A 26,577-nucleotide genomic window follows, 5' to 3' on the forward strand; every position below is an offset into this window, starting at 1 on the left:
TGAAGCGCAGGCGAGATGCGTGCCATACATGCCACGTCACACACACCTGCTTTGGCAGAAGTAACTAAAGTGGAAGAGGTGAACTGCCAATTAGTCACTAATGAAAAGTAGTATTTGAAGTGTACAAGGGCGTAATTCAGACTGTTAACTGCCTGCGCCGTCTCCTCAGAGCAATTAAATAACAAGGTGCCACTACCCTCTAAGATTCCACATGCTATCCGAAGGGGATTTGAAGGCAGTCTGCTGCAGGAGCCGGTTACGTGAAGTAAGATGAATTCATATTGCAGGGGGGGGAGAAAAAATATTAAAAAAAGGAAAGGCAGGCGTCAGGCGGGCGGCAGTTTCGCAACACTGACTCCACACTGAGCGGTGGCACACAGGCTGACGAGAAATTTTTTTTTTTTAAATAAAACAAGCAGGTAAACAAATAGAGAAATAAGCAGAGGGGCTGGGAAGCGGACCGAAGCAGCAAGCAAGCGGGCGCTGTGACAGGGACCGGCCGCGTCGCCCCCGCCCTGTCACGGCCGCAGGCCGCGGCGGAGGGTCCCGGAGGCGGCAGCCGCAGGGCCCCGCACCGAGCCCGGCTCCCCTCACCGAGCCCGGCTCCCCGCACCGAGCCCGGCTCCCCGCACCGAGCCCGGCTCCCCGCACCGGCCACTCCGCGGCTCCCCTCACCCGCCGCCCGCCCCGTTCTGGGGCGGAGGAACGGAGAAGAAGGCGCAAGGGCGGGAACGCCCTCGGTGGGCGCGTCCATGGCGGCGGCGCCCGGCGGCCACGTTGACAGGGCGGGAGCGGGGCCGCGCCGCGCAGGGAAGGGAAGGAGGGAAGGGAAGAAGGGGAGGGCAGGCCGGGCTGGTCTGCTCGGCCGTTGCTCGGCGTCGGGGTGCGGGTGGCCGCTGCCACACAGTAAAAATGTCTTCGCCTCCCAAAGAGAAAGCAGAGACGCGGGCCGGACACCCTCCTGCTGGTACGGCCGCCGGTTCCCGTCTCTCCGCTCTTTCTCTTCTCACTCCCCTGGGGACGGGACGGGGTCGGGGGGGGAAGGTAGCGGTGGGCCGAGCCCCTCCGGGAGAGCCCGGTTCCCCGCGAAGTCTTGCGGGCGCCGGGGTGAGGAGGGTGAGGGCGGGCTGGGCCGGGTCCCGCCGCCGCTGCTGCCTCCGGGGGCGGGTGTGTGTGTGAGACCCGGGGGGGGGGGTTCCCCGTATTTCCCCGCTCCAAAGCAACGTCCGATCCGGCTCTCCGGCAGCGGGAGTGTGCGAGGGTCCCCTCGGGATCTCTGCTCTGCCGCTCTCCCTCTTTCCCCCCTCACTGCCCTCCGGCAGCCTTCGCCAGTGACCGGGGGGGGGGGGGGGGGGCGAGTGTCCCTGCCCCGCTCGCCCCGGAGGAGCTCTCTTGGTCGCGGACAAACCTTTCGGCGTTGCCAGCTTGTGAGGCGGATGGCGTTGTCCTCCTCCGTGAGGGCATCCCGGCCTCGAAAGGCGGTGGAGGCCTGGGGAACCGCCGCCTGGGGCTGGGGAAGGGCGGGAAGGGGAAAGGAGCGGTCCCGGCCGCCTCACGGCCACGGGGCCAGCCGCCCTGCGAACGGCAGATGAAGAGTACTCCCTGCCTCCATTTTGCCTGTGGGCGTTGTGGTGCGAGGGCCGGAGCGGGCCGCAGGTACTTAGCTTCAATTCTGGAGGCTGGCAGGGTGGGAAACGTGTCAACCGGCTTGCTTAGCCGCCCGGCCAAGGAGCTCCGGCACCTTCCACCCGGTGCTGGGTGGTCGTGGGTGGGCAGAGCAGCGGGTGGTCAGGGTAGGAGCTGCGTCAGTGGGACACCGATCTGTGTCAGCTTCTTTCCAAACGCAGCCGGGGTTCGGTGACTCGCAGGATCCACGTCGTCTTGACCCCTCATGTGCCGCTAGTTCGTTTTCCTTATTCGTCATTACGGCTTTCCTAAAAAAGGGGACTTTGGTCCCTGCACCAGCAACTTTTCATGCGTCTTGTGGTGTGTCCTGCTGGAATAGTTGGCTTTTTTCTTTTTTTAAGTGTTTCAGTCAAAAAAATCATGAAATTCTTCATTCACAGGGTGTCAGTTTTATATTCAAATCAATCGATGAGATTTAAAGCTATGTTAGGAAACGATTTTTGAACCCTAATTGAATTCTGCTCTTCTCATAATGAGGACCTGAAATTCCTTTGAATAGAGAATAGAAGTGAGAAATAATGGCTTGGCTTTGCATGGCAAATACAGTTCAGCAGTACAGTTAAGCTGGTCTCTTGGCTGAGCAGTCACCCCAGTTCTGCAGCCTTCCGTGTCATGGTATTACCTCTTACCAGACCTCCTGGTTAGCTGGTTCAGGGAACCAAACCAAAGCACCTTTCCCAATGTTGACAGCTTTTGCTGCCATAGCTCCACAAGCTGGCTCACCTTCAGGTCAGGTAAACTTCAGCTTCGGTGTGAGGGTATGGTTAAGACCGTAGGTTGGTTTAGCTGTCTTCCTGCTGCACCATCAATGGTAAGGGAACAAAGGATAAATGGCAGATATTTTCATTTAGATGCTTTGTAACTGTACTTTCGGATGTTGTTGCGTGTTTGAGAGTTTTGCTTCAAAACCTGTCTTTTCAAAGAGGTGGAATTTTTTAAAGACCTGAAGCAAGCCTCTGTAGGCCATGTGAGAAACTAGCGATGCACAGTACAAAAGCACAACTGGAGTGCAGTACAGGTTTCCCTTGCTGTCAGAGTATTTCAGTATTTTTTTTTTCTTTGTATAACATGCATCCACATACGAACTGAAGAACTTTTTCAGCTTCATGCCTTTTAAGATCATTAGCATCCCTGAGGGGTTTTTGGGAGTATGTACCAATTCAGCTTCAGAAGGAAGGCAATCACCAAGTCTGTCTTTGAGGCCAGAAAAAAACTAATGCTTTACAGTATCTTCAGGTCGTTTCTGAAAGAAGATGGTTCTGAGCTGGTTGGCAGAGGAAAGTGGCCCTGTGGTCTTTTAATACTTTGAAAATCCGCAATAAATGTGCTGACTAGAGACACTTTGTATTTACTCTGGGGGCTGAAGCTAGGTTTTAATCCTCTATCTCAAGCCAATTTAGATTCTTGGATAATAATGTAATTCAATAGGGCAGTTTGCAAGCAAGTTTTAATAAAATGAAAGTCAAAAATTCTTAAAAAAATAAATAAAAGATGACTACATCAATACAGGTGGAATCATGTTCATAAATAACCAGGCAAGTTCCTCGCAAGGGAAAGATGTGAATAGGGGATCTTTTTTGACTAATGGCTTAAAAGCTCTGGTTTTGCTGTGTAGGTTGTGTAACAAGCCCTGCCTGTAATTACAGATGTGTCTTACCCCACTGAGTATGAACTAGACACATAAAAGTTAGGAAGGATTTGGATCGTCAAATTAAAGCAGAATTGACAAATCCATTGTTTTTCATATGCACTGTTAGCCCTCGCTTACTGACTGCGTGCAGTCTGTTCACTTCCTCTCTGCATTGATCTTTCATATGGGGGGGAAGACAAGAAAAGCACTTGAAAAGACAAAGGATAATGAAATGGAAAGAAGCCTCAAGACCTCAGGCTGGTAACAGGATGCATGAAGCAACTTTGAACTCCTTTCTGAAACTTAAGAGGGCCCCAGCTTAAGCTTTATTAAATATCCGTCTACCAGTGAGATCAATGTATCTAATACATTGCTGATTAGGTTTGTACAGCTTGCAGCCCCTCTAGAGAGGTCTGCATAATTATGCTTTTAGCTGTTCATTTCTTCTGGTAGATACTGAGGAGGAATAAAGCAAGGTGATTGTGTTAATAGTTTATTTATGAAGCTTTACAATAGGTTTGTGAAATAGTTATGTGCTTTCTCCTACATTAAAAAAATATAGCTCTGAGCCAAGATTTCTGTTAAATGGAGGTATATAATAACTCTCACTTCTGGTCCTGTTTTGTCAGACACTAATGTATGCTCCACTCCCTTAAGCTTGCAGAATGGCCTATTTTGCGTTTCCCTCAGTCCTGGCTTTTCATACATCTTATCGATGTAATGCAGTCCATTATTATATAGTTCATGAGAAACAGATTTTTTCTTAAAATTTAATACTATACTCAAGGAAAACGGGAAGCTGCCAAAGCTTTTGGTTATACTTTGGATTTCTCAAAGTTCCTGTCCGGTTGCTGTGACCAGCAGGCAATTTGGGTTGAGCTGGAAGGTTTCCCTGGGAAGGACTGCCTCGGGTCTGCAGCCTGAGCGAGCTGGGGCCAGAGCTGTCGCTGAGCTGCGGTGCTTCTCTAGGTACTCGGTGCTTGCTGCGACTCGGTGGGGTTTATCTCAGAGTTCAGTCTCAGAAACTGGGAGCAGTCCTGAAGAAGCACAGCAGTGTGTGTGGGGGGGTAGTAAATAGACTGAGAATGTTTACCGACTCCAGATCGTCTTGAGTAGTAATTGATTAACACGGTTGTTTAATACATTTCCAAAAGGAGTAGTCATACCCTTAAGAGGAACGCAGGCTGGCATTCACAAGACAAACAAGACAGTCCTGTCTGCCTCTTGGGGGGCTGGGAGGGAAACATGCCAGGTAATAATTAAAAACCAAAACTCAGCTCTTACCCAGCACTGAGGCAAACAGACTTGCGCAGTTGCTCTTCTCAGAGCATGCTGGCAGGCGATCCCCAATGACTTTTAAGTGACAAAATCACCATGGTAAGCATCTGTCAAATTATGTAGTAAATGCTAGGCAAGTAAGAAATAGATGAATCCCCGTAAGTCCCAAGAAAATCTCACAAATGGAGTGGGTTTTCTTTAGCTTGGTGGATGTAATCATCGTTTCTTCTCTCTGTCTAACCCTGAGGTGTAGCTTGGTTGAAACCTTCTGAAAAGGAAGGTGAATTATGTTGCAAGGGTATTTCTCTTCATAAGCTAAGTCTCTTGAAACTAGACTGGGTATGAGCATGCTGTGTCATGGGTGGCAGAGATGTACATCAGCTGTATGTACAGGTTGCTGATGTAATTATTTCACTTCTGGCCTCAGAAATACATGTTATTACTGCAGTTGTTTGCTGGATTCTTTGTTTGGTTTCCCAGATCTGCACAGTAACCCTGAATTACTAAAGATTATTCAGTTATGCACCAATGTACTTTTAGCTGCCTATACTTTCTTTGCCTGTTGATATTGGTGCAAAAAATCAGATTATTAAAATTATTAAGTTACTGCATTGGCCAGTCACTATTATGCCTTTTAATTATCTGGTTATTTGCTTTTTAATCCCTGTTAATTCTACAGACAAATCTGAACGTGTTAGCTGCATATCTTTGCCAGTGACAGATAAAGAGAAAACAAGTGGCTGGTGGCCTGATGATATACATATGAGAGGAGAGAGATTTTAGATCAGCTAAATTAGCACTAAACCTTCGGGTATTGTTTTCTTTAGTTTTCTGTTAGATGGTGAAGAGTTTGAAAACGTGTGTGCATTGTCCAGAACTGCTGTTTGTAACCTGGCAGATGTTGCTGTGGAGACAGCATCTTCCACAAAAAGTAATTTGAAAGGAAACTAATAAGAACTGATTGTGCAGTGATGTTAAATTTATGAATTAATGTAAATAAAACATACCAATCAGTTTGATTAACTGAGATGTTAGAACAAGACAGCACTTGACAGAACTCAGAATGCTTGCTTTCGCAAACAACCTTAAATTTCTATGGAGTTTGCATCAAGAAAAATTAATAGGAATTTTAATTTTTGTTTCATTTTTAAAAGTACGTTTCTTTGTCGCCTAACCTTTCTGTCTTTTTCCTTGTCTCATGTGGAACATTTCTTTCCAATTTAAGTATTGCAAGTTTTATGCTGGAGAGAGAGCACAAAAGGGTTAGTGTGTGGGTTTTTGGTTTGGTTTGGGTTTGGTTTTTTTAATGCATGATAAGGAGACACAGTTTTGATAGGTTTTAAAAGGCATTTCTTTGGTTTTGTCTATTGATTGCCTGCCTTTAGTTAATGTCCTTTATTGAATCAGAAGTTTATCTTTCAAATATTACACAAAGTTTGAAATCTATATAAAAAATCCCAGGGCCCAAGAGCTGTCACTTTCTCCTAAGGCAGGTCACTTTCTCTTTACTGCTTGCCTTCACACAGGCTGTAAAATTCGTGCACGGGAGTGTCCTTCCCCTTGCTGCCCTGGTTTGGAGCTGAGAACTAAAGCTGTTCCTAGGTTTCAGGGGTTAGCACTGAACTGCTACAAGGTGCCTTAATCCCTCAGTGACTGGACCCAGGAGGGCTGTCAGAGGTACAGTTTCCCCTAGCCGCCCTGGCAAGCCACTTCGGCTCCTTCCGAGTGCTGCTCTGGCGTCCTGCTTGCTTGGGCTGTGACAGCTCTGCTGAGGCTGTCCACAGACTTACCGTGTCGCGGCAATGTGAAACACAAACCGACGCATCTGTAGGTGGTTTTATTGATGCCTGACTGCTACAGTAGTTTTCTGATGTGGTTACTAAGGGCAATGTAACCCGTTGAATTAGCTAACGAGATGCATCGTCTTATCCTCTAAGCATGTATAGCAACGGTTGAAGCAAAAAAAAAAAAAAAGTACAATATTAAAACAGAAAGCAGATCAAGAGCAGCCTGCCTGTTTCTCTGCTTATTAGCTGCAGTGTTAGGCCTGGCTTGGTTCCTGTTTTATATTTCACTCTGGAGGGGATAAATCATGAACAGAAGTGGATTTGCTTTCACTTCTTGTTTTGTGTTTTAAAGGGGTGTTTTCACGTTTGCGTCATTTCTAAAACTAAATCATGACAAGGATTTGAAATGTGGTAAATGCTTATATTTTGCAAAACAAAAAGCTCTGTTCTAAATGCAAGTTAACAGTCCTCCTAACTTTGTTTTTTATTACACAGTTCGTGAAGTAGTACTTTGTATAAATACTGTTACTATGGCTGTAGGTTTTAACTTGAAATGACAAGTAAGGTTCTTCAGCCCTTCTTGTTTTATGGGAGTATTTAACGTTTGTGTTTGTGGCCTTTTGTGTAGTGTTAACACAAGCCATTGCCTCCATTTCTTCTGACTGCTGCAAGTTTGTAGGGGTGTTGGTAGGAGAGTTAAAACAGAGTTGAGTTTTCTAAAATGGTATTTGAAGCAGGTGGTAAAATGAGCTGCGACTTCTCAGGATGAGCAAAGATGGCATGATGTGAAGGAGAATGGCAGATGCGGTCCTGAAGTAGCTGTTTCTCAGGCTCACCACTTTTAAACACTTTGGGCCCCGTTTTCAAAATGTGATTACTATTAAACTACTCTGCAAAATAGTAGGGGGGAAGAGGGAGAGGGTCATCTTTAAAATATTCTTCACTTATGCTGATTTGACTGAGGTTTGTTTTGTGTCTCTAATTTTCGTTCCAGTGAAAGCTGGTGGGATGCGGATTGTGCAGAAACACCCACACAATTCTGATGCCAAAGAAGAAAAAGATAAGGATGACCAAGACTGGGAAACCAGCAGGTGAGCCCTTTGATTTGGTGCATTTGATGTGCTACAGTGAATTTCCATGACCTTGAACTTTATCACTAGTTTGTTTTTCTTGCGGATAGCAAACCAACGATACAGTTGGGTTTGTATCATAAAATTAATTTAAAGTGGTAGCAAGTTACACGCTACTTCAGGAGAATTGGGGAGTTTGGGAATTTTTACCTTGCTGAGCTGCCTTTAAATGATCCTGTCAGGTAAGAGAAGGTTAGAAAAAAAGGTACAGTTAAACACCAGCTTTCCTAAAATCCCTGAACATTATTTCAGACTGTGCAGAAACACAGAGGCTAGGCACATTTGGACGCAGGCATTAGGCTGTCAATCTGTGTACGAGGTGGTCTTGCTGTGTGCTGGGTGATTCCTTCTACCCTTTTGCCCGTACTCCTTTCTCCGTGAGGTATTTGACAATATGGTGCTTTTTAAAAGACAAGTAAAAATAAATGCTATGAATATTATCTGCTTTTATTTTAGGTGGGGATCTAGCAGTTTTAGTGGTGGAGGATACCAAGATAGACAGCAGTTACTTAGCAGTTTTAACTAGATTTATCAGATAACTGCTGTGTAGAAGTGAAAGCAGGGAGGTTCAATGGACTGTTGCTGTAATTCTGTTTATACAAAAACCACCTGGTTTTGTGCTGCTTTCCTTGGCTAGCTGTTCTTCTTTGTAGCCAAGACTATATTTACCTGAAATCTTTATGTACTAGTTTACCATGTATGCATGGGTTTGTCCTTGCTATTTGCTCATGGCAAAAAAACCAAACAACCAGAGTGCCATTCTTGTGCTTTGGTAAGTAGACTGACTCACATGATGTTTATTTTACATTTAAAACAATGGTAATAAATAAGTATTGTGAAAATGTCTATATAAATAAGAACAAACGTGTTTGTTTACTAAATCACAACTTGAATAGGAAACATGTTTATGAGAAGGGAAAAGTAATTTCAATTAATTTATTCAAATCAGAGGCAGGAAAATAAAACTTTATGCCATTTCTTCATTAACCACGTTGGTCATCTTGTATTTCTGTTCAGTGGCACATGAGTTGGAACAGAATCTGGACTGCAGTCCAGTTTTGTCCAAAGGAAGGAATCGTATCCTGTGGTTAATTTAAACTTTGCTTGGGGATATGTCCTTTTATTTAAGGTGTGTTTGTGGTGGGTTGATCCTGGTTGGAAGCCAGGTGCCCACCAAGCTGCTGTATCACTCCCCTCCTCAGCTGGGCTTGGGGGGGGGGGTGTGTGTGTGTGTGTGATTAAGATGGAAAAAACTGGAGGGTCAAGATAAAGGCAGTTTAAAAAAGCAAAAGCAAAGGCCGTGCATGGAAGCAGAGGAAAACAACAGATTTATTCTCCACTTCACATCAGCAGGTGATGTCCAGCCACTTTCCGGGAAGCAGGGCTTCAGTACACGTAGCAGTTGCTCTGGAAGAAAAACGTTGTAATAACGAATGCCTCCCCTCCTCCTCCTTTCTCTTAGCTTTTATTGCTGAGCAGATGCCATACGGTATGGAATACCCCTTTAGTCAGTTTGGGTCAGCTGTCCTGGCTCTGTCCCCTCCCGAGATCCTGCCCACCCCCAGCCTACTGGTGAGGGGAGAATGTCGGAGAGACAGCCTTGGTGCTGTGCGAGCACTGCTCAGCGGCAGCGGAAACGCCGGTGTGTTATCAACACCTTTCTAGCTACCAATGCACAGCACAACACTATGAGGGCTGCTATGGGGAAAATTAACTCCATCTCAGCCAGACCCAGTAGAGTGTTATATACCTGCTTATTCTTATATTTCCTTGGCATGCCAACCTCATGGTGAGGGAATCGCATTAGTATCCAAGTGAGAAGACTTCTTGGGCCTGTTCACAGAACTCTGTTACAATATAGCTATCTGCTTTATTCCTTTCTTCAAACAAGATTATAATTTTCCCCTTTCACTCAAATAGTGTAGAGAAAAGTTAAAATTTAACCTTGATATTTGTGGCTGTGTCTGCTTTAGCAGGTGCTGTGGCACAACAGAAGCAGGTCTGCAGGGGGAAACAGTCGGTGCTGAGGCCTTCATGTTCACCACACTGCATGTGTTTTGGAGACTACTTAGTCTGGTCTTCTGAACTGAAAGACCAAGCCCAGCTGGTGTGTGTTAGGTGTCTCCTTGGACGGCGTGTTCCAGTTTAGCATCATCTGCAGGGAGTCCGGGTCAGGTGCCCTGACACCAATCCACAATGCAAAACAAAGCCTGGCCAACAGAACGATTTGGAGGGGGAGTGCTCTCCTGATCTTAAGATGCTAATAAATATGCACTGTATATTAATATTGTAAAGCAGGTCCGTGAGCGATTTTTATGCTTTAAAGGCAGAGGAGAAAGTTTAATGACCTCTGGAGCTACCTTACTAACTAGGGAATAGTTAGCTGTTGCACCTCATAAAATCCATTCCCTCGACCACCTCATCAGTTTATTGTCAAAATGTGCACTTAGAATGTGCTCTTTGCTTTAGTTTTCTTGTAGAGGATACATTATCGGCCTGTATTAGGCACTTGTGCATACAGTTATTCTTGAGCCTGTGTATTAACACAAAAAGCATCGCTCTGAACTTTTCTTTCTTTGATTTAATCCTCTTGAGAAGGATGGTGGCAGGAGGGATGGAAGGAGCAAGCATAGTTAGATGGGAACCAGCATGAATTATAAAACAAAACTGTTAAGTTGCTTTACAAGTCTCAGAGAAGTTGTTTCCTGGTAGAACTGGGGAACCTTTGTGTCTGCGAGGGGAAGGGTTTAATGTGCCTGTTGTAGGCCCCTGTGAGAATACTTGTACAGCTCCGATGGCGATACAAGCTGTAGTGCGAGCAAGAAGTTATTTAGCCATAGACAGAATAAGCAAACTCCACAGGCCATAGTACATAAAGTTGTTGTTTGTCAAAATTAAATTATGTTTGCAGCGTGTCAGCTGCTTTTTTTTGGAAGGTGCAGTCCCCTGGAGTCTCTGTGTCAGCTCCTGGTGATTCACAGTGCCCTTCTAGAACACTTGGATTTCTGTTGCCTGCAGACAGAGGTTTATCAGGAGATGGGGATGGGTTTATCAGGAGGAGGAGAAGAGGCCTCCAGCATTCTGTTCTGCTTTCTGTGGCACCAATATATATGTACTTTTTGGTCTTTGCTAGCTGATATTTTATGTCCCTTTGCTAAGCAGGTGCAGAGACATCTGTTTTTTTAACTTACTACTCTCATGTTTTCAGTCCTTGCCATTTTAAGGTAGTATTGTTGATATGATGCAATCTCTACTCCCTATTGCATTCAAAGTCAAAAGAAGCAAACAGCCCTTAAGGCAATTCCTATCAGGTGATAGGGGCAGCTGACAGTGATGTGAGAGAAAATAATAAAACAGAGAAAAGTAATTTGTGTGTGTGTGTGTGTCAAGAGGGAGGCTAGGATGATTGAGTGATTATTTTAATTTCATTGTCTTCTTAGTTGAGGACACATTACTGGAATTGGCAGTAAATCGAGGCAGAAGATTTCAAGCTCTCCCAGAGTTCCCTGGAAAGCTCCGAGAGCACATGTCCTCGCCACGATGGCACAGATCTGAGCAGCTGCTCAGCAAGAAAGCTTTCAGCTAGAGTTCATGGTAGTATTTGTGGCTTCGGAGACAGCTGGCATTGGTTTTGCAGCATGCTTGCAGAAAAAGGCATTGGGTCAATATTTCTAGTCTTAATGTAAACAAAGCTGATAGAGGTAAACACCCCTGAAGTAGCTAACTGTGCTGTGATGAAGGTGACTTTAAAGTAACATTCACCAGGTGTATCTTCTTTGACATTTCTTTTTCTCATTTGTTTTGCAACTTGCAATCCAGTTACTGTAATTTACTCTGCGAAGTATTTTATTCAGTTCTGTTTCCTAAAATAAATTTGTTATGACAACCTACCATTTTGTGAAATGGTAGCCTGACTTGTCATCATAGTGATTTGTGATCCCTTAAAACAATATGTGGTAAGATGATTTTATTCAAATTTAAACTTTTCCTACAAGGCAGTTCTCAGCCTTGAGCAGTATGGAAATAATTTTATATGTCTGGTATAAGTACAGTTTTGCTTAAAGAGGAATGGTTGGAGGTGATTATATGGAGGAGACTAAGTGAAAGAAGGGAGGGCTTGCATCATTTGGATTAGGTGAACTAAAAAACTGTGTGTGGCATCCAAAGCCAGTGGCACCACTGTGGTCAAGACATCAGTGGTGAACTTGGGTGTGAGGTGGGGTCCTCGGCCCATGTGTTCTTCAAGACAAGAGTGATTTTGATCAGCCTGGTTGGAGATAGGATACTGGCTGGATGAACTTCTGGTCTGATCTCTTACTGATTTTCTTACGTTTCTGTAATTGCTTAAGACTTGCGTTGATCTGATTTTTGGATATGGTTGCAGTTTTGGTTGATTGACAGTCATACTGATTGCTGTTGGAAGGTTTTTTTTGTGATGCTAGATGAAGGTGAAACATATAATTAGAAGTAGGGTTATGAATAGAAACATCATTTTTCAGGACCGTGTGTTGTCATAGAAGGTATTTGGAATAAGAAGGCTGCTTATAGTCCTGGGCTTTATTAGAAGCCCACTAATGCATGTTTAACTGAGATTTGCCATATCATGCATAGTCCTGTACCAGCATCTGACTCTAGCCATAATAAATACTCCTGAAAGACAGATAATTTGAAGTGAGAACTGCTTGTTCAGTTTTGCATGAGAGCTTCATTAATTGTCACTCTGGGACCTCAAGAAGAAGAAACTATAATTATATATCAGCATCTGGATTTAAAAAAAGAATATTTAAAGTAAATATCTGGCTCATTTTGTCTTTTAACAAACAGGGTAAACTGCAACAGCTTTCATGTCTAAATACTCTTTCCTTCTCTTTTGTTATATTTCTGAAACAAAGTGGGTAATTACAGTGATTTAATTACTGAATATAAATACAGTAGAGTGGTTTCTCAGTACACATATGTAAAAGGTATGTGTTTTCTATCTTAAACTTACCTGGAGCTTGTGAATCCAGCATTATGTCTGGCTTTCCCATTAACTCTAGAAAGAATAAATCATACAGCCTGGATTTTAATTCAGTTTAGGATATTAAGAGGGTAATTTAGAAAGTGGCGATTCAAAAGCAAAATCATGCTAATGAGCATATGGGTGTCCGTATGTCAAAGAGCCCGTCTTGGTACTTACTCAGTTACGTGGTGAGAGAGGAGTTGTCGAAGGCTCCTGTTATCCTTCGGGTATCTCTGTGTTACTTGTTAAGTCTGAATATGCTAGTTAAACTGCACCTGCTTTTTTTCTTTTTGAAGTATGGTGGAAATCTCAAAAACTTAGGCTGCAGGTATATACTTTCATTCAAGAGTAAATTAGTTTTTCGTTTCCCTCACTTTGCTCTGTTGCAACTGACAAGAAATAAGCCACAGGCATTATTTCCATTTTTCAATTGCCACTGAAATATATTTCAATGACAGCAGAATCTTAATTTTTGCCTTATAATGGCCCTTGTCCAAACTTATGACAGAATTTAAAAAATAGAAAGTAGATTATACAACTAAGCCATTAGAGCAGGTTTGCATGTTTGTTTACACCACAAATATGGAAATGCTTGTAACTATTTCTACTCCTTGTATTTCGCCTTGTTTTTCTGGTTATTTAGCTGGGGCAGAAACTGTAGAGTCAAAGTCCTGACCCTTTAACTTGGGAATAGCTGCCCTTCAGCACAGCTAAGACCTGGGAAATAACGTCCAGTGTTTGGTTGGGTTGCACACAAGTCCTGTAGTTTCTGTCATGGATGAAGATGTTTCAGTCCAGTTAGTTCTAGTGTTGTGTGTTGTAGAGTCAACAGGTGTTTGACAAAAGGAAATCTTGGGAGTTCTAAGCAAAAAAAAAAAAAAAAGTAAGATACTTTACAGCTTGTTAAACATGGAAATCAAACTCCCATGAACAGGTAGCTTTGTACTTCCATACATGTTCAGAGTGAATAGCCCATTAGTGTTTCTCCTGTGTAGTTCACCAAGATAAAGATATCTTTACCTGTGTTCATGCATCTATAAAACCAAAATACTGGGAAAGCAAGCAGGCATTGACTTGGCATGGTGAATATTTAAGGTTAAAAGAAAGAGACAGGTCAGGACAGATAGGCTGCTACATCTTGTGCTTAAATTTTTGAAGAGGAAATGTGCAACTTTGGTGGGTAGAGGACTGACTGAGTCTCCCTTTCTGGCAGCAGGGCCACTTACGTGTTGGCTTAAAAAGTCTCTTGGGCTATTGTGTCAGCGGAGGCAGGTCTGAAGGAGTGAACTGATACCACGTACAAGCATCTGTCATCAACATCCAGATCCTTTGCTTTGACAGAATTCACGTTTCTTCCACCAGTTCTCTAACCACCTCTTTTTTTTCCCCTCTTTTTGGGGCCTGATTCTGTTACCTCTGTGAGCTGAGGTGCCTTTACACAAAGATTTTGTTCACAGACTGTAGATTGCCATTTTATGCTAGACCATATAAAAGCTGAAGCTTGATTAAATATAATGGATATGACTTTTGAGGGCTTTTATTCATGTCTTTGGCCTTTGAGCTCTCATTACTCAGAGGTGGAGGCAGTTGGCCTTAGAGGGTGAAATGTCTGGGGGAAATGCAATGAAAAAGCAACCCGGCTGTGAACACAATGCTTGCAGTTTCTGGGAAAGATGAAAACGTTGGGCATTATCCTATTGTCATACCAGAGTTTGGTGTGACTGTAACTTTTTCTTTACTTAATGAAATATTCCAAAGGCGAAAAGAAAGTTCTGCTGGCAAAAGAGCTGTAAAAAATTTGCAACTGTAATTTTTTAATATTATTAAGCAGAATACAGAACATAGCGCAATGAGGGAAATAGCTTCCTACCTTTTCCAAAACATCTTTATTTTCCCAACAAATTCTGTGCATAGTGCCTTTTTTTTTTTCTTCCTCTTTCTTATCTTTATTATTTTGGACTTAAATTCACTTCACAGTTAAGGGAATAGCTTCTTAATAGTGTCACGCTCTTCTCCTTTTCATAAGTGATATTGCCTTCAGTGCATTTTCCCACCTCATTATTCATCTTCATGTCTTAATCTTTTGCATAGGGTTTTTATGATTAGCAGATGCTCAAGTCTACTAAAGTTTATATATGCATAATTTGTTTAATTATAAAACCCAAACCCAATATTAGCAATTTTCATGTGATTTTCAGGACAATACCTTCTGCAGATGACCAGTTACTTGGAGAAGTAGCAAAGTATTGCTATGACCTGTGCTGAACCTTATCAAATGCATATACAGTTATAGATTTAACTATAAGTACAGAGAATAGAATACGTAATACTCATTTTTAAATGCAGAACTACTGTAAGGCGAGAAGAGAGGCTGCGAATATCTCCATTTAAGAAGGGAAAATATCTGTGAATGTAGGGAATGGAGAAAAAGCTAGACAAGATTATGAATGAAGCATTCTCATACAGGAAGATGTGAGTCTTCTGAAAGACTGTTTCATGCTTCCAGTATTTCTTGATGATTGAAGCAGTAAGTTGATAAATCCATCAGTGTAAGTGCTAGTTATGACATTATAGGGATAGCTCTTTTCATATTCCTGAAGTACTTTGTGCATGTGTGAAAGAACTAAAAAAATCTGATATTTCCCCCCCCTCAAAGTGAACAGAAGATATGCCATCCAGCTCAGCGAGAGCCGGGTTTGGTCCCAAAGAAACATATGCTGTCTTACGAAATTAGCTGGAAAGCTGAGTTGAATTGTCAGCCAAGCTGGTGTAAGAAAAAGATTTTAAAAGAATGAAAGTCTATAATTTGTATTCTGTGTGATAAGGAAAGTGAGAAAAGCTTACTCATATGCGAGAGAAAAACGGATGGGAAGTAGTATCTTGTGAGTGGTACAGCTTAGTTAGCACGGCATTCCACGTCTGTATGGAACAGTAAAATATCTTAAGCTAATAGCTTGAGTAGTGCCATTTTGCTTTGTGCCTTTCTCTTGGTATCCTTCTGAAGTATTGGAATGCATGGGATGAAGGTCACCATGCCAGTTTAAAGGCACAGACAGTGTTGAAATAGATATTACATACGCTTTATAAAGCACAAAAATTTCCAAACCCCAAAGTATAATCAAATCCTTTTCATTATGCCAGCTAAGCCCAAATCTCTATTATTTGTTTGGCAACACTGAGAGCATTTCTAAAGCTAAAGGTAGGAATTTCTACTAGAAAAAGGTGCCAGAGGACCAGATGCTACTCGTTTATTTAGAATAAAAAAACCTATGTTTGAAGTGAAGTCACCATGAGCTGAAAATGAGTAGGAGGTGTGTGAGATTGACACCATGTGTGCCAAGGAGGGGGATCTAGTTTTTCAAGTAGCACCTTCCTCTCCCTTAAGTTTCTTCTGCCTCAGCTGCATCAGGCACCGAACTTTGAAGCAGTTTAATATTAAAATAAACTTAGAATTATCATTTGTTAACTGTCACTGGGCCAAACAGGAGGGAATTCCACTTGGCTGCTCCCAGGACACTGGTACTAGAAGCAGGAGGTACACCAGAGTTAGTTAAAGACAATGCTGAAAACATTGTTGTATTATCATCAGAGTCTTATTTAGTCTGCCATAGCAGTTGATAGAGCTGTTCATTGCAGCACATTACTTGATGGGAAAGTGTTCGCTGCAATAGGCTTGCTACCTTCTGATTTTATTGTAACATTTCAATGATTGCATCTTGGTCACAGGCATTCTGTTAAATAAATGGCAATTAGTAAAAAACACTTAAGCAACATTCACACAAATCTTAGTTCTGATGAGTTTCAGTTTCTCTGGGACTCATTCCTTAGAATATATATATAACACGGTGAGCCTGGGGCTGTTAATGCGTTCAAAGAGGAGTTGGTTTTGTTGCTGTGGGGTACAACCAAAGTGGTTCGTTCTTTTCCCTAATGATCTTGAAATCTAACTCTTTTTTTTTTTCGTACAGATTGTTAGAGCCATAATTAAATACTAGGCTAGCTCTCAATTATGGAGAGAGAGAGACCTATGGCGTGCTTCGTCTAACACCCCAGACTGCAGTACTGAGTCAGGCAGTCCTAGAGTCCCAGCAGTGTCTTTTGCAGCAGGTGGACTCTGCCTTCCCCGAGACTCGAGGCTTTCATTCAGACTGTGTTCCTGGTGCTTGCCTTGGGATCCTGTCCGGGCTGGGGGGGAGGTAGCATTAAGATTGTGAATGATGATATGCTGAGGGTATGACTGGGTTCGGTGTCTTCAAATTATAAATTTCACTCTGGGAAAATGACAGAGGACTCGACAGATGCTTGCTTCTTTTTTTTTTTTTTTTTTTTTTTTGGTACTTCGCAGTGCTGAACGTTTGTCACTGCTTCCCAAAGCCTACTCTAAACCCTTCTTTTTGATTAACAAAAAAACCCCAACAACTCTAGGTATTACAATGGAAGAGCTAGGCTATTTTTTGCTAGAACAGCTTAAGTTGTAGTGTTTCTTTTGAGAGTATTTGGAACTACTGAAAGTCTTCAAAATAATTCAGTAAGCAAAATTTCATTACTGCGTGTGTGTATCCTTGTACACCTTAAACATTGATACTCAGCTTGATTGTCCTCCAGTCCTGATAGCCAATCTCCTGAGACTGTAACCTCATATTAGCATTTAGAACCTGCATTGATAAACTGTGTTTACTGTTTGGTGGTTATTAGGATGGTCAAGAGTACTCTGCATTGCTTTACTTACAAAAGCTGCCATCGCTAGATAATTTTTATTTTTTTAAAATCTTTTATTCTTGCATGCAAGATATTAGCATATTTGCTAATAAGCAACATGTTATTATTGCTAATAAGCAACTTATTTGCATGCAATGTATTAGACTTTTGACTTTGTGGGGCACTAATGAATTAACTGACCAGTTAATGCACAACCCCATTTGGCTTGTTTGTTAAAATGTTGCTTTTGTATTGGAGGTGATAGAATGAAATTTCAGTAACTGAACTGGGTATTTTTATACTTCTGTGATTCTTCTTTTATTTCTGGAATCAGGCTAACTTGTGATTGTAGAGGAAAAGTGTATGTAGCTATGTGTATGCTGCTTTATATCAACAGTGACACTAATAACATTACCACAAATTCTTCCACATAAGGCTATTTAGAAAGCTTTTGACTAAATGAAATTTAGCATTCTTATTTACTGCTTTGAAAACTGCTGTAGAATTAATTTCCTGTTTCCAGACATTACACAGTTCTGTTTCTGCTGGTGTGTTTGAAAGATTTTATTCTTGTTCCAGTTTACAATGGGAAGAAAAATGCCAGAACCTCAAAAGCATCTAAGGAGCGGAGCTTCACGTTCTGCTGTTTTCTCTAAACATAGGCCTTCTGGCTGATAACACCGGCTGTTCTGGTTCCTTCCCTGTATCAGGATGGTTTGGGTAACCTCTAGATGTCTTTGAAGCTAATACTACATTTTTCCTTCATAGCTTGTAAGCAAGCACAATTACAGAAAACTGGCAGTTCTGCTGACAATGTATTCTTTATTCCTGCTGCTGCCCTTTGAAGGGATCTCCCTTTATGACACCTTGTTTCCCAGTCTTCATGTTCTTATTTCATGCTGTGTCTTACCCTTGGAATTATTTCTGTATTAGTTAGTGATTGCCAGTTGTCCTCTTGCTGTTGTATTTTCCTCAAATCACTTCTTTTTTTTTTTTTTTTCTTTTTTTTTTCTGAAAAGAGCTCTAATGTTGAGAGACCTCTGTGTACGTGTTCTTCCTCCTATGTAGAGCTGACTAACAACTTGGCTGGTCTGATGATCGGGACTTGGCTCTCTTATATTTTCTGTGTCAGACTGAGAAATAAATAAAAATGGTGGTTAGGAGCTGCATAGTTCTAATAGAAGTAGATCTGTAATAGTCATATCTGTTTTAAAGCAGTGATATGTAATTTTTCTGTTTGGTTATTCCAGTTTCTGATCCTCAGGATTGTTTCCTGCTGTATCCCATGGTAACTCAGTTTAATGAGGGGTCTTGCTGGAATTTTTTTAAAATCTGTGCATACAAAATAGGCTAGAAGATTGGGGGGGGGGGTTATTACTTTTATGATTCTTTCAGGTTTTAATACCTTTTACTGAGAAGAGGAAATTCACCAAGTTAATGTACACTGTTTTCCCCTGCCAATAGGAGGAGGAAAGGGAAGATAACTGCTCACAGTTAATGCACCAGATTTTGTCTTCCTCTCTGGCACTTTTTTAAAATTTATGTAGGGTTATTAGCTAATGGCTTGTTAAGATGCTGTATAGTTCATACTTGTCCCTGCCTGTTGCCATGTCTTCTAGAACAATAAAGAACATTAATGCAATGAAGGAAAGGGGGAGTTATAACCTCATTATAACCTCTTCCTTCCTCTTCTGTTTTAAAGAATATAAATGGCTACGCAGGGCCATCATGAAGCTCGCTCTGTTCTTGCCTGCCTGTGCAGCACTCCTCAGCAGATGGTACTTCAGGACAGTGTACAAGAAGGGCCGGTGTAGAATGAGCCTGATGAACAAATGCAGCATCTAGCAATCCAAATTACTGCTTAGAAACTTGCTAATCATATTAAGTTACTGCCATTGGACCTAGTTCCTATTTCTGAAGCCCTCTTTTGAGCATACATACATTTCTCACCTTGATAATTGTCTTCCTGTGGAGGTAGCACCACAGTCTAAGTAGTGTATGCTGCAGAAAGTGTTTTCTTTTTTACTTGTCTGGTAACTTTTTCCTGTGCTCTCCAAGTCTTACATAGTAAGAAATAGTGAATAACTGTATTTATTTTACCTTCTCCTCTCTACTGTTTATTTTAACTCGAGTTCTCTTTTATCTTTTTGTTTGTTTTTGTGGTGGGATAATTAGAATTGCAGTGTGGCAGGTAAAAGCATACTGCAGACTTGCACACTGGCATAGTTGGATTTTTCTATTTCTTTTCCTTCTCTTAATTGTTCTTGTGTTCCAGTTGTCTTTTTAACTGCCTTTAGGGTATTAAGCTGCTGATTTCAAAAATCTTTTCACGGTGATTCCGACATTTGCTTTTCAGTTTAATAACTGTTCTAGAGCCCATCATTATGTACATACAGTTAGGATTGTTTTTCCCAGTGTGTATATTCTGCATTTATCAAGGTGCCATCTTTCACTTTATTGTTCCATCGTTCGTCTGAGATCACTTGTAACTGTATACATTATGGGTTTTTTTTGTCCTGAATAATTCACTAACATTAGCATATATTGTCATCTTGCTATTTAGATCTCTTTTCAAGATTCTTGCAGGAACTCACTGTTAACCTCCATCATAATGATATTTGATTTATTGCTATGCTTTATTTCCAGTTTCTGATCCTCGAGAGTGTCTTCTGCCATATCCCTTGGTAACTCAGTTTATTTAATGAGGAGCCTTGTTTGCATTTTTTTTGAATTCTGTGCATACCAAATAGCCTGAAGGTTTCTTCTTGACTTGATCATTTGTTCAGATTTTAATACCAGTCACATCAAAAATTTAGCCAACATATATAACCTCTATTTTGGGGTAACTTTACTTTGAAAACCCATGCATTTTCTTTGTAGAAAATGCTGAGCCCAAGTTTTCTAACACTATTACACTCACTAGGTGGCATGCAAAAATATGCAAACAGAGGAATTAAGTAATAGATCATATGTTGAATCTAATTCAGCATTCACATTGCTGAAACAAATTAACTCTTTATTTGCTTGTTTTTAATATTTCCTTTTCTGAGTTATTTCTTTGTACGTATTTAAGGGAGAACCTTGGCAAGTAAATACCTTCTGTGAGATAAGTGGCATTCATTTGTTTTTATTTGAACTTAATTATGTTACTACACGATGTGGTGAAAAAGAAGATGACCAAATGGGACGAAGTGTCTGTACAAAGAACTTTCTGTCAGAAGTCATCTCAGATTTTCACAGCCTTTATGCTGATGTGTGCTAACATTGGAGTTATTGAATCTTCACAGTTTATGTTCAGTGTGCCATAATTTCCACGAGTGTTTACTGCCGTGAGATTCCATAGCCTATCTCACCTTTCAGTAGAGAACGCAGTGTTGGGCCAAGCTTCTGAGGAAATATTCATGTGTTAGGATTTGAATGAATAAACAAAAGCTAAATTCATGGAAATGGTAGACATATGACTTCATATATGCAAACAGTGAAAGCATTGATTGTTGTCAGTGACCTTAACAAGGAAGTAAACAGTGAAATCTTCAAGTCTGCAGGTGATACAGAGCTGTTTTGCTTAGTTAAATGCCCTACCAATGGTGAGGAACTCCAGAAGGACATCACTAAACTCTGCAAGTAGTTTTGGATTACAAAAGCCACTGGAAAATTCACAGAAGATCGTTTGTTGAGGGCTATTAAATACAAGGACACAGCCTCTGGCTTGGGAAGTTACTGGGCAGCAGCTTTCTGGAGTGTGCCCTCAGGAGCACTCTTCTGCATGCTCCATCTCCTTCCCCACGTGTTCACTGCTGCGTGCTGAGAGTCAGCAAGGTGAGTATGTGGTCTAACACTGTACAGCTAATTATAGACTAGCTTGAAGTTAAGATCAGTTGCCATTTCAGGGGAGACATATGTGTGTTGGGAGGGAATGGTGATCTCATGAAAGATTGATGTATTGAACCTGAGTAAGAGAAGTACTTGGGAATTTGGCTTCTCAGTGGCCGTGGTGGCCACTGAGATTATGGAGGCAATCCAGTAGTACTGCTGAGTAGTTTGCAGAACATTTGTGATTGATTTTTAGGGACTTGAAAAATTGGAAGTCTGCATCAGAGCACCTTCTAGGAAGTCATTTTAAAACTGAATTCTAAATTATTCTAGCAAATTGCTGCTTTTCTTAACCCTGTTGTAAGCAGCATGAGTAGGCTAGACTCTCAGCTGATGTCGACAGGCCTGCCGCTGTAGCCTTAGATGAGGATCTGGTCTCTATATCCTATGCGTGTTTAGTCTGTAGCATATCTGTAGGCTCTCTGGCATATTCAGGGAACACCTCAAAAGCAGTGTTATGCTCTGGATTCACTGCTGTTGCACATGATATTATTAATACCTTTAATCTTGCAAGATTCCCTAGGCAAAAGGGCTAGAGAAAATGTAAATCTAATTGCTCAGACATAACCCTGATACAGTTTACAGTACCTCAGGAAATCTTGTCTAGCTAGATTCTGAGAATTAGTCTGGGGGTGGTAGAATTCAAGACATACATATAAGTTTGTTTGGTTTGGTTTGGTTTTTAAGATTTGATTGCCAAGGAATGCCTCCAGGAGTTCAGTTTTGGCATAGCAGTGTATGAGTTAGCACCTTAACTCTCCTAGGCTTTGCTTAGATTTGTATCCATTATCTCTAATATGTGGCATAAATTAGATATGATTAATTGTTTCCTGGTTTCTTCAGGCTATAGTCATGGGCATAAATATAGACTGAGCTTTTCTAGCAGATACAAGAAAAGAATGAAAAACAAAGAGAGGAGAAGAGCCTTGATTTGTACATTTTTCAGTTTGATTTCCTCTTTCTTAAGATGAAAGGAGATAAGAGTTGCAGTGTTAGTTGATGATTCATGGTCTGCCAAAATCAGTTAGACTAAAAAGGGGGGAAACCCCCCCACCTAAAAAACATGTTTTAGCTTTCAAAATATGGAAGAGGAAGGAAATGTAAGAGTTATCTGAAAAAAAGAATTTTACCACAAACCTGGCAGAGTTTTTGTGGAGAAGTGTCTGTGTTTTTCCAGTTGAAAATTGAGAAAACAACCTGGTAAATATAGATGAAAAATTTAAGTGCCACATGTTAGTCTAAGCAGCATAGTCTCTGCAAATAAATTCTAGTGAGACTAGTCAGTCTTTGGATAGATGTCAAGACATGGATGGTTTTGATCTAAAAGTTTAATTCGGTTCTGTACATCCGTCACTTACTTTCACTTCCCTAAAGTAAACTGTTGGAAGAGGTGAAATATGGCTGTATGGGAAGAAGCCTGAAAAATCTTTATGCAGAGTAGAGTTGCTTTAATTCAGTGTGTAGTACTTGATGTTCGTGACTTTTCGTACTCAGTAATGAGCTTCTCTTCAGCCCCCTGCGCTCCTGGTGTGATAATTTTCATTTAGGATGCAAGTCTGCGGTCCATCTGCTGCTAGGCATCTTGAAATAATTTGGAAGTGATGTTTTGGAGACAATGTCCTGGAAGAGTTCACATTTGGTAGAAGTAGTATTGGCAGCATAAATATTGACTTCCGTGGTAGCGCTCGTCAGCTGGTAATTACAAACAATCCTGAAACAATCAGAAGTGATGTCTGTCACATGCCCACGCAGTAGTTGGTACCAGAGGCGCTTCTTCAACGGTGTTAAAAGTAAATCTCTTTAAGCTAGAGCAATAGCAGCATTTCCTGAGGCAAGAAGAGTCTTGTGAAAACATGTGGCCTCTTGTGTCCTTGTGTTTAGTAGCCCTCAACAAACTATTTTCCATGAATTTTCCAGGGGCTTTTGTAGTCCAGAACTTCTTTTTGCAGAGTTTAGTCATGTCCCTCTGGAGTTCCTCACCATTGGTAGGGCATTTAACTGAGGGGGTGTCAGCAAGGCTGGTGAGTGCTGTGGACTGGTGCTTGGGCTGTGGGTGGTACTGCATTCTGGGAACACCATCAGGACCACCGGGCTCAAAAGTGCAAACCCGACCTGAAGCTGACTCAGAAGGACCTGGCTGCTCACTTCAGTCCTCGCACCACCACAGTTCGGAGCTCTCCCCTGTAAGGATGCACGATAAGAGAGAACCTCCATTATTTTGGTTTTCCTAATCTTTGCCAGTCTTAACCAAGGGAGGAGTTGATGGCTAGGGGAGGGAGAGGCAAAACTGGTGGCTACTATTGCAACATAAAGGTAAGCCTGACAAAAGTAGTGAGCCTTATTTCTGTTAATCCATGTGGGAGTTCGCTTTTTGTTACATGACTCTGGGTAGGTTTTCAGGCGGGAAAATTACTCTTGATTATTCTCTTAAATCAAAGCCTCTTAAGGAGGATAGCATGTTGTCAAAAGCAAGAGATCTTTTGGACTGGCCATAAACTGGAAACTAGCTATGGTAATAAAAGCCTTTGCAGGGAATCCAACAACTTCTTTAGTCGAAAAATACTAGTGGCACCTTTATGCTCTCTTCAGGTGAAAGATACTGCAAATGAAGTAGTAGTTGTGGCAGGAGCGGCTGCTGGAGAAAACGCGCAGCCCCACAGCACCCCGGCAGGGCTGGCTGGTCCCCAGGGCGGCTGCCGTCACCGAAGCAGTCAAGGCAGCGAGACAGGGCTAGAGCCTGCCTGGGGAGAGGGGTCACTGAGCTGGGACGGTGGGCGGCAAGGCTGGGCACAGGTACACCAGTGATAAAATGACATGAAAGAGTAGTTTAAGAAAGCGAAAGTCAAGCTATTCTTGCCTACTAGCGTACCTTAGCACTTCAGCGAAACAGAGGTTGGTCAAAGGAACTGGTGTCTTGTACCGGTGTTTTCAAAATGCATTTGAAACAGGCAAGGAGAAGTAAGTCCTTTTAGGGAACCTGATCACCACATTATCTGGTAAATAAACTACTTAATGTAGCAGTTAGAGAGAAGATGGAAGTGGACTTTTCCCCAAAGTGCACAATGAAAGGGTAAAAGTCAACAACTGCAAATGGCAGCAAGGGAAATTCTGACTTGACACAAGGAGGAAAAAACCCACCATAGTGATGATGGTGGTCACCCACTGAAAAAGGTGCCTGGAGAGTTTTGGAATCCTCATCCTTGGAGGTACTCAAAAGTGGACAGGTCAAGGGACAGCAAGGTTGCCCCACTTTGAGCAGGAGGTTGGACCGGTCACTTACAAAGTCCTTCCAATTTAGATTATTCCATAGTACTATGAAATAAGAAGGATCTAATAGAATTATCAGTAAATCATGTAGAGAGGTGGTGTGGGATGCTTCTATTTACCCTCTTCCATAACACAAGACTGGAACATCCAGTGAAAATAGAAGGTAATAAAAGGGAATATTTATCATGTGGCCTTTCTCAGTTGAGCTATAAAGATATCACTGAAGTTTTGTTGGTAGAAATTCCAGCAAACTGACTGGTTCGTGTGTATGTGGAGAGGTTTTTTTTTATGATCGAATAACACAGCAGCGTGAGAAACTGATGAAGAAACCTTCAGTTGCACTGTAGTCTCTGCCTTGCCTCGCACACTGAAACACTTCTGAGCGGCTGGCAGTCTGGTTACTGTCTGAAATATTCATGTGGTACCTTGCCATCTAGATTCCTGTCTCTGGCATGGCAGTGAGGAGAGAAGGAAAGGTGGAGGTAGAGACAGTGTGCTGTCAGTGGAGTCAGACAACTGGTAAAACAGTTAAATCTCTCTCCTGTAGCGGTAGCTCTGCCTCTGTTGCAAGCTTCACCCTGGAGCCTTGGCTGTGGGCTAACACGGTTTTGTGCTGGTTAACAGATCAAATGACTGAAGTCTAGGCTGCAGCCAGAATGTGAATTAACCTCCTTCCCTCACTTCCACCAGCTAGGAGGAATTTGTGGCCTGAGGTTATTGTCAGACAGAGTTTGAGCCCTGTGTTTACTCTCCGGGCCAGCCAGGAACCAGCTTGTAGTGCTTTTGGACTTCCAGACTATACTGCTAACTCCAACTTGAGATACCTTCTTGAGGAGAAAAAAATTAAGAGCCTTGTGGGGGGACAAAGCTGACACTCCCATCATGTTTCTGTAGAGGTGAATAATCCTGTTTATACGAGCCCGGTTGTGAGTTAGAAACTACAACTGTGTTAATTTATGATCTTGTCATAGTAAACAAAAGCAGCATAAATGTTTACTTCTATAAGCAGCCTCTGAAAAAAATGGGTTGTGAAATACTGTTGGATTGTGTTCCCACCTCTCTGTGATCATCCAAGAGGAATTGCAGGCAATTGTTGTTTTGCCCCAGGGGCTGGTTTAGATTTTATCCATGGGTATCTGCAGTATCTCCTGCTCTGGGTAATACATGAACAAATTCTTCAGGGACTTGGGCATGTTTTAAGGACAGCAAGCTGGCCTCAACTCAGTGCAGGTGAGATGAGGTATTATTGAGGAGCCCTGCAAGGCAATTGGGTTGCTGTTACACTCTTAGGGTAAGCAGAGGTTTGGCGGTGCTAGCTTTGAACACTTCTTTTCCTGCGTCCAGCTCTGGGGTCCTCAGCACTGGAGAGACATGGACCTGTTGGAGTGGGTCCAGAGGAGGGACACCAAGATGATCCGAGGGCTGGAGCACCTCTCCTGTGAGGAAAGGCTGAAAGAGTTGGGGTTGTTCAGCCTGGAGAAGAGAAGGCTCCAGGGAGACCTTATTGCAGCCTTTCAGTACTTAAAGGGAGCTTATAAGAAAGATAGGGACAGACTTTTTAATAGGGCCTGTAGTGACAGGACAAGGAGCATGGTTTTAAACTGAAAGAGGGTAGCTTTAGATTAGATACAAGGAAGAATTTTTTTACAATGAGGGTGGTGAGGCACTGGAACAGGTTGCCTAGAGAAGCTGTGGATGCCTCATCGTTGGAAGTGTTCAAAATCAGGTTGGACAGGGCTCTGAGCAACCTGATCAAAGCAACCTTAAAGATGTCCCTGCCCATGGTGGGGGAGGTTGGCCTACATAAGCTTTAAAGGTCCCTTCCCACCCAAACCATTCTGTGATTCTATGTCTACAGGTAATACTTTACTGATGTTGTTTTCTGTTTTGTGGGGTGAAATTTCAGACCACTGGATAGCTTATAACTGTGTTTTTAAAGTCCAACCAAAAAAACGAAAGTTTAGCTGAAGCACATTTGATGTAAAAACTTGATGTCATTGCAAACAAGAGCTTTGGAGGGTTTAAAAAGAAAAACTTACAGTAGCCATGTTATTAGACTCATTTATATATACCAAGTCTTCAAGGCTAATTTTGCTGGCATTTCTTTGAATGTTTCTTTTTGCTTGGGTATGGGAAGATAACTGTCCTTCAGTGTCCTTGGTTTCTGGTAGCTAAGCATCAAGCATCTTTACTGTGTTACTTGGGTTATTGTTACTCAATCCTGGA

The 26,577-nt window shown here is 42.1% G+C and overlaps 1 protein-coding gene across 1 annotated transcript in view; it reads left to right on the top strand.

Annotated features, from left to right (window-relative positions):
- Positions 1-757: 757 nt before the first annotated feature.
- The window catches only part of DAP (death associated protein), a 55,867-nt gene continuing 30,047 nt past the window's right edge, over positions 758-26,577 (top strand). The window contains exons 1-2 of the mRNA XM_075052224.1: positions 758-967; positions 7,376-7,472. Coding sequence (XP_074908325.1) covers positions 913-967; positions 7,376-7,472 — 152 coding nt within the window. The 5' untranslated portion in view covers positions 758-912. The remainder of the gene's footprint in view (positions 968-7,375; positions 7,473-26,577) is intronic.

This window comes from Buteo buteo, chromosome 20 (genome assembly GCF_964188355.1).
Source record: "Buteo buteo chromosome 20, bButBut1.hap1.1, whole genome shotgun sequence".
NCBI classification, from domain to species: domain Eukaryota; kingdom Metazoa; phylum Chordata; class Aves; order Accipitriformes; family Accipitridae; genus Buteo; species Buteo buteo.